This window comes from Desmodus rotundus, chromosome X, assembly GCF_022682495.2.
Source record: "Desmodus rotundus isolate HL8 chromosome X, HLdesRot8A.1, whole genome shotgun sequence".
Taxonomy (NCBI): Eukaryota; Metazoa; Chordata; class Mammalia; order Chiroptera; family Phyllostomidae; genus Desmodus; species Desmodus rotundus.
The window spans coordinates 31,182,568-31,195,425 of NC_071400.1; the positions used below are offsets into that span (position 1 = coordinate 31,182,568).

The 12,858-nt window shown below is 39.0% G+C and overlaps 1 protein-coding gene across 5 annotated transcripts in view; it reads right to left on the bottom strand.

Moving 5' to 3' along the window:
• Positions 1–12,858, bottom strand: part of DOCK11 (dedicator of cytokinesis 11) — a 186,620-nt gene that overhangs the window by 27,894 nt on the left and 145,868 nt on the right. For all 5 annotated transcript variants that reach the window (XM_053917159.1, XM_053917158.1, XM_053917161.2 and 2 more), the window contains 3 exons: positions 12,049–12,264; positions 11,903–11,960; positions 665–771 (listed from right to left, as the gene is read on the bottom strand). In XM_053917159.1, coding sequence (XP_053773134.1) covers positions 665–771; positions 11,903–11,960; positions 12,049–12,264 — 381 coding nt within the window. The remainder of the gene's footprint in view (positions 1–664; positions 772–11,902; positions 11,961–12,048; positions 12,265–12,858) is intronic.

The window sequence follows — 12,858 nt, forward strand, 5'->3', positions numbered from 1 at the left end:
CCTCTTAACTTTTGTCCCTGCTATTCTCCTGTTTGAATGCCTTCAGGATGATCTTATTCTTCAAATCCCTCTCTAATCTAATACCTCCTCTGTTCTACACCAGCTCAAAGGCATCTCTCTCTCACTTCTGACTTTGCATGGAACATACTGTTTATATTATTCAAATGGCATTGTCTCGCTTATTTCCATGTTGTGATGGTGTCTTATTTGTCAGGTAGATGCTAGAGGTCAGAGATCAGCCATATCTAATTATTTGATAGCTTTTATACCATTAAGTCCAGAGCCTTGTTCATAAGTCAGTGCTCAGTAAATATTTGTTGACTGTGGGACAAGTGAGGCTGTTTGCTATCCATATAAAGTTTAGAGTAGAAATTTCCCATCTCAAAAATACTTGTATACATACTCTGCTTAGCTGTTACCTTAATGGAGATTTCCCTGAAGTATGTTAACCCTGATCTGGTTACTGTGATGGTGATTTCAGGATGATAAATGTTGCATTTCTAAAACCAGAGATTAGGAAGAGTTCCAGAGACAGGGCTCCACATTCCTAACAGGAATATCTTTGCCCTGGGCCGTCTTAATGCTTACAGTTTATCAACCATTAGTCACCCTCCAAATTAAGTTAAACTTAATATAGCTAGCAATGCAGGCCATGGAATCTTACCTCACTATAATGGACATCCATCATTCCAGCATCTTCTTTCATTGCTCCTTCTTCATCTATATTAGGAGTAATTTTCTTGAAGGCTGAACATCCATTTGGAAATAATTCTGTGTGAATAAAAAAAGTGAAGTAAATTTATATAAAAACTGTTACGTAGTATGGAATTTCATCAAAAAACTAAAAATGGAACTGCCTTTTGATCCGGCAATTCCATTGCTGGGATTATACCCTAAGAATCCCAAAACACCAGTTCAAAGGAACCTACACACCCCTATGTTCATAGCAGCACAATTTACAATAATCGAGTGCTGGAAGCAACCTAAGTGCCCATCAGTAAATGAGTGGATCCAAAAAGTATGGTATATTTATACAATGGAATACTACGCAGATGAAATAAAGGAGCTCCTACCCTTTGTGACAGCATGGATGGAACTGGAGAGCATTATGCTAAGTGAAATAAGACAGATGGTGAAAGACAAATACCATATGATCTCACCTATAATGGAACCCAATCAACAAAACAAGCAAAATATAACCAGAGACATTGATATAAAGAACTGACAGTAACCAGAGCGGAGGGGGGAGGGGGATAATGGGGGAAAGAAGGGGAAGGGTTGTCAAGGAACATGTATAAAGGACCCATGGACAAAGCCAAAGGGGGTTCGGATTGAGGGTGGGAGGTGGTGGTGGGTGTGGCAGGGGGAAATGGTGACAAGAAAATGGAGACAACAGTACTTGAACAACAATAAAAAGTGTTTTGTAAATAACAGATAGCGTTACAGGGACTGGTTACCCTTAAAAATAAAGATATTTTTGTGAGGATCAAAGACATAAGTACAATTTTCAGTTACAAATTTTTTTTTTTACAAATTATTTCCAGCTACTACACATTATACCAGTTATTTTTCCCCAAAAAGTGAACTCAGCTTATTTACAAATAATTTTCATTCTCTGATTATGTATCATCTTCAATGGCTAATACAGTAAATGTTCCCTAGTGTGATCTAAAAATTGTTATAAACACTTTGATCCTGTGTTCAATTATGGTCTCCCATCTGAACAAGGAGGGCATCTACTTTTCATGTAACCACTGAGTGCATTTTTGTAACCATCTCTAACTCCTGATTTTACTGAAAAATTGGGGAAAAGAATGGGTTGTTGGGGGAGGCCTAACATAGGACTTGTGAAACAGGAAGAAAAATAAAACAGACGTCAAGGGGGCGGGGACAAGGGGGGAGAAGCATCCTTGGGGACAGGGTACTAAAGAACCAGAGCTTTTGGAGTTAGACCGAGTTCTGTCACTAATTGTGTGACTTTAGACATTTATCTCTATAGGACTGTAAGAGTTCTCATCATAAAACAGAGATAACTGCAGTATGAGAATTAAATGAAATGTAAAGTATTAGAACAGAACCTAGCATATAAGAAGTATTTAACAAATTATTATTCCTGAGAAAAGCTACTAATAAATAGCTTTCCCAAGATAAAATAATTTCTGACAGCTGGTATAGTGACTCTGCAGCTGGATCCCTGAGAAGTAGGAAGTGAGCTCAAGCTGAGAACCACTGCTATAGGATCACGGACCAAATTGTTACTGTTAGGCAAGAGTCTAGGTATAAAAGACTACATGGTTGCCCTATTGATTCTAGACAGAGGAACATGTCCAACCACTCCTGTTGTGGCTATCTTTACTAAGTGGGTTGGTCACAAAGAGAACAAATTCTTATAGTGGTTGGTCAGAAGGGAACAAACAACTATTTCACTCTATTGCTCTACAACGGCTCTAATTGTGATGCTTGGAGAAATAATGACCTACTCACAACTAAGTATCTGGTAAACTTCCCAGGAGAGGTCGGAGAAGGAACACTTAAGAAAGCCGAGCCATATATTAAGGAGGTTTCTCAGAGTTCTGGTGGGAAAAGTTCATGTAACAAACAGGGCTTGGATGTGGCCAACTCTTCTTGTGTAAATATAAGCTAACTAGACATACATACATCTGATAAGATGCATGGGTTATCAAGAAAGCACTACACAGTTATGCAGGAGATAAAATTATGGTGAGGAAAGGAGAGAGGAAGGGAGGGAGGGAGGGAGAGGGAGAGAGGGGGAAAGAGAGGGAAAGAGGGGGAGAGAGAGGAGAATGAATAAATTTGTTGTTCCACTTATTTATGCACTCATTTGTTGATTTTTGTATGTGCCCTGAGTGGGGATAGAACTTGCAACCTTGGCATATTGGGATGATGCTCTAACTAACTGACTTACCCAGCCAGGGCCAAGACGGAGTTACTCTAAAGTACAGGGTCTGGCAGAAGTAAGATCTGCTTGAGTGCAGTTGTCAGGGTAATAAAATGGGTGTAATAATTTATAGTTTCAATTTGAACATTTCATCTCAAATGGCATATGATATGCTTGAGTGTTATAGTTATGTTACAGAATTACACGCTTATGATTTTGAAATAAAAGATTTTGTAATAAAAGACGGGTGTTATCTGTGCCAGACACTGTACTTTGCCAGGAATGAAGAAACACATAGGGAGTGGTCCGTAGATTTCTGTTAAGGCAGGGGAGGCAGAAATGAAAATGAGATTTATTGGACTTTAGAACTGTTTTTGTTCAAGAACATTAGGCAATAAAAAAACACTGACAACAGAGCATGACATACTGCTTTTGAGACCATGACACACTTCATTTCTGAAGATAAGCATGACTAACACTGGACCACGGCAAGATAAGAAATCTGCACCAGGATATAAATCAACTCATCATTTCATTCTTTGACAAAGTCTTTCCATGAAGGAAAAAAAACAAAACAAAACCTGAACTAAACAGTGTGCTCAGTGACACAGCTGATTTACATTCAGGATAATGATCCTCATCTTGTGAACCAGTAGCAAACAATTCTCAGACCAGCAGCTGGGCCACAGGTCACTCTGAGCAGTAGTACATTAGAACTTTTCAAAATTTAGGAGAAAAATCTTCCACTTGATCACCTCTATGAAATTAAGAACTACGCAGTAAGAGGGCCCCAAAACTTGAGTGAAACCACCCATGTGGAGGGTTGGGTGGCGGAAAAAGTGGCAGTGGCCAAGCAGCCCAGGTTTGTGACAGCTCCGAGCACGCATGTGCCCACCTCGTAGTCATGATGCCTAAGAGGAAGGTCAGCTCCGCCAAGGGGGCATGAAGGAGCCCAACAGAAGATCGGCAAGGCTGTGAGCTAAACCTGCTCTTGCCAAAGTGGAAATAAAGCCAGAACTGGGAGGACAGAAAAGGATAAATCTGCAGTCAAAAAAGTTTAAACAAAAGGGAACAGGGGAGCAAAGGGAAAACAGGCTGAAGTGGCTAACCAGGAACCCAGAGATTTGCAGAAAACAGAAAAACTAGAAGTGAGAAGAATCTAGCCTTGGATGAAGCAGGCCAGAAAGAAGCCAAGTCTGATGAATATCACTTATCATGTCTTATCAGTGGTCCCTGTCTCCCTTCTTGTACAATCCAGAGGAATATTTTTATCAACTCTTTTGTAAATGCAGTTTGTAGTAGCTCTAAAAATATTTATAAGAAGGGAATTCCACCTCATCCCATTTTTTAAGTATAAATTTAGCTTCTTTTTAAGAGGTGAAATCATAAGCCGTTTATTTTTTGGTACAACCAAAAATAGTGGGATATTGAATATGGGAGGCTTTGATTGTTTTGGTGTCAGCTTAACATTCCATACATGGGGATGGTTTTTATATTTTATAAGACAAGGCATACTAAATGGCAAATTGGAGTCAGTTGTGCATTTATTATGTCTTGAACATTTAAAATTACTTCTTCTCTCCCCTTGGCTCTTCCTGTCAGAACTTTGAGCTCTCTAAGTTAATCTTTGGTGTCCAGTTTTCCTAGTAACTTTGTTAATGTGCTGTGAAAGATTGAAAATTTGATTATGTAGTGTATATAATTATTACATTGTCAATTACTGGGACTCTGATGGAAAAGGGTATCAACATTTGAAGATATTGGTACTTGATTAAGGAAAATTAGCACCCAAATTTTAAGCTGGAAAGTCACTGGAACAACTTTAGAATATAATCACAAGTATATGACTTTTTGGGTTTTTGGTACATATGTTAAGAACTGTGTACAGCCCTGGCTGGTGTGGCTCAGTGGATTGAGTGCCGGCCTGTGAACTGAAAGGTCACCAGTTTGACGACCTGGGTTGCACATGCCTGGGTTGTGGGCCAGGTCCCCAGTTTGGGGCGTGTGAGAGGCAACCAATTGATGTCTCTCTTGCACATCCACGTTTCTCTCACTCTTCCCCTCTCTCCAAAAATAAATAAAATCTTATGTAAAAAAGAATTATGTACAAACTGAAATGTCTGTGTACTTATCCTCAAAACAATGGATATAATCTCAATTATTAAAGAAAAAAAGCCTTGAGTAAAGAGATAAAGAATGTAGTCCTTACAAGGAAAAGGGTCAATCCCTGAAAGCCTCAGGCTGCTAAGTCCATGACTGGGGGAAAAAACTCCTGTCTTCTCTGAGGAGACTATTATTTTAAGTGATTCCCAAATCTAGGATTTTTCATCATTTCCTTCTTCAGTGATACACAGAATGCTATGATTTAGGGGAGGGCAAAAGATCAGCTGAAGCTAAAACATCTTGGGAGAGACCCTTGTAGAAGAAGGGGAATTAGGTTTCTTCTCAGAAAAGAGTCAACACCTACCATTGGAGGTTGTGTCTGCATCATCTGGTATAAATAGTCCTACTGCAGATTTTCAGCTTCAGAACCCACTATTTTTGTTTAAGTGTGTTATCATGCTTGCTATGCCCCATGGCATTTCTCTACCTAGAGGAGACTATATCTCCTTGTTTGCTTAAGTTACCAACATCCACCAAATTATCCAATGAAATGAGGACCTTTTTGTTTGTTACGGTCTTGAAAATACTTGAGGAAAATTCTGATTCCCCTTAGTCCCGGAAAGATCTTCAGATGATACAAGTTACTGACTCTAGAAAGTGGCCAGTGTATACACCCCAAGAGGAGGCGGCATGTGTTTGAGGGATCCTACATAATGTTATGTATCATCGTACAAGATGGTCTTGGAGAGTGTATCAGCCTTTCTGGTATGTGATGCCTGTCCTCGCCCTTCACAGATAGCTGGAGCTTCTGTATTCCTGACTGCTATTCTAGGGAAATCAAGATGCAAACTGTCCAAGTACAGACCACTACCTTGCGCACAAATTCTCCCATTAGAAAAGTGGGAAGGAGTTTAGAGGATGGGGAAGCTGTCCAACCCTTGATAAAATAAGACCACTAGTCAGAAGAGTAAGAGGTAAGAGGCCTGAGGGGAGGGCAAAAGGAAAAAAGCTGTGATTCAGAAGGCACTGGTGAATAAAAAGCTTTGCAGAACTTCAGCTATCAGATTCTGAGTGAGAAGACTTGGGAAAGGGATCACATTACCCTATAAGGAATGAAAATCCTGGAATCTCTGGGAAAGAAAATTTCTTTTTCAGGATTTATGGGGGCACCTACAGGCCTGAAGCTTTGCTGAACCTTGGATGCTATGTAGTGGTGGAAGAATGCAGGAACTGCATTCTTGTCTTCCCTGGGGTAAAACAGTCTTGTCCTCTCTCAGGAGAGGTAGCCTCCAGAGAATGAGATCTAGGAACATTCTGAGGTTCTCCAACACAAGAGAAATAAAAAAAATTTAGACTGGCCCAGGCTGGGTAGCTCAGCTGCTTAGAGCATCGTTCCAATACACCAAGGTTGTAGGTTTGATCCCTGGTCAGGGCACATATAAGAACCAACCAGTGAGTACATAAAAAGTGGAACAACAAGTCAATCAATCTCTCTCTCTCTCTCCCTCCCTCCCTTCTCTAAAATCAATTAAAAAAAATAAGAATTAAAAAAATTTAGATTTAAAAAAATTTTTTAAATAATTTTTAATTGTTATTCTATTACACTTGTCCCAATTCTTCCCCCTTGCCCTTAACAAAATACTGGCAATCCAGATTCAGAAATACATTAAAAAGATCACACACCACAATCAAGTGAGATTCATGCCAGGGATGCAAGGATGGTACAATATTAGCAAATCAATAAACGTAATACATCACAAACAAAATGAAGTACAAAAATCACATGACCATATCAATAGATCTGTTTTTTATTTTATATTTTTTGGGGTGGGAATAACTAACACCCAGTATCACCACTTGAGGGTAACTTTAATAAAATAAAGAAAATGATCAGCCTAAGGTCTCTCTGGTAGAAAGAACAAGAGATCTCTCTCTCTCTCTGAAAGAAGTTTGAGGCTAGGGACAGGGCAGGGAGAACTGTACCCCTCCCTCCCCTTTCCTGTTCAGTTCAGTGTCAGAAACATGAGAAAAAGGATCTGTGGTCACCCCTGGAGCCAAGGGCCCACGCCCTTGCTTGTTTAGGCAACCACCCAATAAGACAAACTATTTTTTCTTATAAACTCTACATGGGAGAACATGTCACCAATGTGTCAGCTGGTCAGTATTTCATTCCACTTTGATTTGAACAATGCTTTATAATGAATGACTTCAAGAGAAATGCTATACAACTTTAACACAAAATTTTTGGCAATTGAAATGCCAAAGATTTATAATATTGTTAACTCTCCTTTTTTGTATTCATTAGCAAAGAACAGACATTTAATGATAGAAAACAAAAGATTCCAGAATTGCTCAATTATTTCTGTTAAATAAGTTTGTTTTAAAAGTGTAAATAAAACTTTTTTTCAGATCTGCATTCCTATGTACCTTTATTTACTCTGCTAATATCCAGGTCTTATCTAGATCATGGAGTTCTCAGCCTGGATAACAGGTTAACAGGTTAAGTTTTTAACTTGTTTTAAATTAGTGGCCTACTTTAGCATAACTATCATAATTTAATCAGACAACTAACAAAAGGTATTTTGGATCATTTGAATGATTGAATGTAAGAGGAAAAAAGCCTGAAGATTTTCCTACTGCCACCATTTTAGAATCAGGTTTTCTACTTTAAGCAAGTAGAACTTCCCAGCTTTAAAAATAGATGGCACTCATAAACATGTAAACTTGTCTTAAATTTAACATTATTTTTATTTAAAATACAAAACAAACTTTTTCCTACTCAGATAAGGGCTGTTTGATCTCTATGAATTATAAATTCTAAAAAACTTGAAGGTATTATAAAATAAAAATTTAAATGATTAGTTAAAAACCACAGCAATATGTACATTCTATATTTGTTGCTATTTTGTCTAATCCTATAGTTATATTTCTAAAGCTTAAGGATAATAGAGATAAACAACTTTTTATTTTTCTTGGTTTTAAGGTCTGTGCATTTGTGAAAAAGTATTTCTAGGAAAATATTTTAATATATTTAACTATTTCAATATCTAAAGGATATAGTTTTATACTTAATGGACATAAAACTCTTATTTCAAATGTCTGCTAATTAAAAAGATGAGATAATATTGACCTAATTTCTCTGAAAGATACACCTAAAATTTATGTAGTACTGTCTTTAGGGTTCTCATATCTGTTAGTTTATTTGGAACTGCAGGTGTTCAATTTCAATATTTAGTTTTACTGTTATTTCACAGGCAGACCAGTAATGTAGGACCTTCTTTTGATACTCTGTTTTAAAATTGTACGTGTACCAAAAGGAGAAAACTAGAGTATACCGACTTCAAACAAATGCATTGTTCAAAAACTTTCAGCATCAAAGAGGAAGTGTTCATTTAAAATATAAGTGAAATGAATGTACATTTTAATCATGATACCATCCACATTTGGAAAGACACTTCAGTATTAAATGCGGCAATCAGATACTGAGCTTAGATGTGAAATGAAAGATATATAGTTACAGGTAAAAATTCTGTCACTAAAAACCAATACAGCCCTGGCTGGTGTGGCTCAGTGAATTGAGTGCCAGCCTTCGAACCAAAGTTTGATTCCCAGTCAGGGCACATGCCTGGGTTGCAGGCAAGGTCCCCAGTACCGGGCACACGAGAGGCAACCACACATTGATGTTTCTGTCCTCTTTCTGCCAAGTAAATAAATAATCTTAAAAACCCACACAAAACATGATTGTATTCTCACAGCCAAAACCAGAGTGATATGACTCCCACAAGGTGATTTCATTTTGACCTAGGTTATTCATTTAATGGCCTTAAAGGAAGCAGTTTGCCCATTATAACAGGTAGTAGGAGATTTCTTTGCAATGTCCATTGCCAATCATTTTTTGATATGTAACACTGCATAAATTTAAAGTGTACGTATTGATTTGAGACACATATATTACAAAATTAACACAGTGAGTTAATCACCACACATAGTTACCATTTGGGGGGGGGAGAACATTTAACATCTATTCTCTTAGCAACTTGCAAGTATATAAGACTACTGTTAACTATAATCACTACGCTGTACATTAGGATCTTCAGAACTTGTTTATCTTATAAGTGGAAGTCTGTACCCTTTGAACAACATCTCATTTCCCCCAGCCTCTGGTAACCATCATTCTACTGTTTTTATTAGTTTGGCTTTTTTAGATTCCACACGAGTGAGATCCCATAGTATTAGTCTTTCTCTAACTTACTTAGCATAATGCCCTCAAGATCCATGCATGCTATCACAAATGGCAAGATTGCCTTCTTTTTCACAGCCAAGTAATATTTTGTGTATGTATGTATGTGTACATGCATGTGCCACATCTTTATCCTTTCACACAGGTCCCTTTCACGTGCTGTTGTGCTACTAATTCGAATCCCTTTATTTCAGTTTGAAGAACTTGTTTCAGCATTTCCTGTAAGGCAGGTCTAATGATGAATTCCTTCAGCGTTTGTTTGCCTTGGAAAATCTTTATCATTTCTGGACAGCTTTGCTAAATAGAATATTCTTGGTTGGCAGTTTTTCTTCTTTAGCACTTTGAATATATCATCCCACTCTCTCCTGGCTAAGGTTCCTGCTGAGAAATCTACTGACAGTCTTATGGGGGTTCCCTTGTAAGAACCTTGTTCTTCCCTTGCTGCCTTTAGGATTCTCTCTTTGTCTTTGGTTTTTGACAGTTTTATTATAATGTGTTCTAGAGATGATCTCTTTATGTTGCATTTGTTTCGGGATCTGTGCGCCTCATGAATTTGGATATCCAAATCACTCCCCAGGTTTGGGAGGTTCTCAGCAACTATTTCTTTAAATAAGCTTTCTGTCTCCCTCCCTTCTCCTCATGGGACTCCAATAATTCACATTTTTTTCTTTTGATGGTATCTCACAGATCACATAGGCTTTCTTCACTCTTTTTCATTCTTTTCTCTGTTTTCCTCTGAATGGATAATTTTAAAAGTCTTCCCTTCTGATTCACAGATTATTTCTTCTGCTTGATCCTGCTGGTAATGCTATTTCATTTTTCTACTTCATTGTATTCTTTGGCTCAGGAATTTGTTTGGTTATTTTTTAATGATTTCTATCTCTTTGTTTAACCTCATTGTGTTCATGTATTGTTTTCCTGATTTCACTGAATTTTCTTCCTATGTTATTGTAACTCAATGAGCTTCCTTGAAACAGCTATTTTGAATTCTTTATTAGGTAAATTACAGATCTCCCTGTCTTTTGAGTTCGGTTAGAGGAAGGTTATGGTGATCCTTTGGTGATGTCATGTTTCCTTCACTTTTCATGTTCTGTGAAGTCCTGAATCACTGTCTTCACATCCCAAGTTAGCAGTTACTTCCAACCTTCTTTACTGACTGACTTAGAGAGAGAGAAATGCCTTCCATCTGCCCTGCTTGTGATTCTGAGGCTTTCACAGGCCTTCTATGGATACACCAGCTCCACACTTGTACCTTCTTGTAGCAGAATCTCAAGCTTGTATGCCATGTCTCTATCATGCTATACACCAGGCCAGGCGCTAACAGCCTCCTCCCCCTTTGCTTTCCCAAGAGTGATGCTAAAGTTCAAGTTTGTGGTCTCTTTTCTGCCCACAGATTCTGGCTGACTTTCTGCACGTGCTCTTTAGCTGTCTGCTAAAGCTTGCTCCTGCTGCCATCAGGGGCATGCATAGGGAGCTAGCTATAGGATGGCAGATGTATGGTGGAGGCACATGGAGCACTGAGGGTCCTTATGGGCCAACTGGAGGGATCCACAGCCTAAATGTCCCTAGCAGCTTGTTGGCGTGCTTCTTCGTAAGAGTCCATGATCTGTGTCCCTTTAATGTCCTCTGAGAATCCTACCTGCCACTCTCCCAGCTTCTTCCTTCCCCAACTGCCAGTCGTGATGCTTACAACGCAGCACTTAGATGGGGCAAGAGGACAATGGACCTTTTTGGCAGCATCCTGTACAGCTGGGGAAGCAAGTTACCTGCCTACATGCTGTCTCTTTTCCCCGTGGAAGGAATCACAGGAAAGAGGTCTTTCTTGGCACTGAGCTATGTCACCTTGGAGAAGGGGTGACACAAGTAAAGTCAAACTATTCCTCTTGCCTTCTCCAATGCATCTAAACTTGTATATATACATATTTTTTCCAATGGCATGCTGGTTCTCCACTGGACTCCTGGACTTCTACCAAGGCTCTCTAGTCCATGGGTGATTATCTAAGACAGTATTGTCCAGGGGCTCCTAGACTACAGCTGACAGGGGCAGGATCCACAGCCAGGACTAAGATCTGCCTGCCTATTACCTGATGCAGAGGCGGGTAATATTACCCCCAAGTCCCTTGGCATATGGCACTGGATACACAGCTCCAACAAAGGCAATTTTGTTCATGAATGGATGCCAAATGGTTTTTGGAGGTGGAGATAAACAAGGGATGTCTTATTTGGTCATCTTGCTGATGTGCTGACCCCCTTTAATACCAAGGTATTGTTGCACTAAAGTGGTTGTGCAGACAAAATCTGGGGGCAGTTGTTGGTGTACTTGAGGCAGCTGAGGGGAAAGTAAATGACTGGTATTATCCAGAGCTTCTCATCAGCCCTGAGAAGAATTTAATTTGTGGCAGACTTCCAGGGAGACAGTGTTGGAAAATAAACATTGGATATCAGGCTTGGCCCTGTGTTATATAACTCTTAAAACAGAAGGCAAAATGAACAATGTAGTTTTTTTTAAGTAACAACTTCTGTTAAACACTGAATAAGGCTAAAGGGGAACATATTTTTTCAGAGCTCAATTATACCACATTAGTAGTTGGTAGCCACAAGGATAAAAACTATTGTGCTAACTGAAATTCTCCCCACCTCTAATAACAGAAATGTCTTACTTTTTCGATGAAGAAATTCTGCAACCAAGGCTGCTACATGGACATAACACATTGCTGCCTGGAAAAGGATGTCAAAGACAAAACAGTTAGAATGTGCTCCAGGGGTCTGGCAGGGTTGTGTTTAGAACAAAGCCTTAAACAGTTACCTCTGAAAAATCTCCATTTTTCACATGAATCTTGGCCATGCTATCAAGCCAGGTTTTCCTGAGCTCCGGGGTGCTTGCATATGACTTGGCTAAGCTATACTGGAGATCAATGAGCATTTCAGGGTCTTTCTCATGCTCCTTCATTTGAGCAGTGGCCATTAGAACAGTACGAATTCTTTTGGTCAAATCTTTGACTTCTGTAGGAAAAGCAGTTGCCTAATTTCAAAACAAAAAAGACATGTTTATCAATATTATCAATGTGCACTAAGCCCTGGCGCTGAATCCCAGGAATAACTTCGGATTTTTAAATTCTTGTTACAGCTCTTGGTATTTAGTTCTTGGTTCTTGGCATGAGGCATGTCTAAAGAACTTTAAATTGGTTCTTATTAAAATACCCAGCTAGCTCAGGCTTCAGAGGCACTAAACTTGATGGCAGTATACCCACAATACCTAAAAGCATAGACGCTGGAGCCACACTACCTGACTTTGAACCCCAGCTCCTCCACGAAATTCTACAGCCACGAGTGTAATCTATACTCACCTTACTGTATAATTTCAGTTACAACAAAAACTAAAATTGACAGTATACTTGGTATCAGGCAGTGATCTAGGTGCTTTTACATGTTTTATAACAACCCTGTGAGTTAAGTACTATCGTAATTCATTTTACCAATGGGAACCTGAGGGGCACAGCAGTTAAGTCTCATAGTTGGCAAGTGATAGAGACAGGATTTACACCCAAGTAGTCTGGCTCCAGAGCTAGTGACCTCAGCCGCTCTTCCACACTGACAAGCTTATCTATCCCACCCA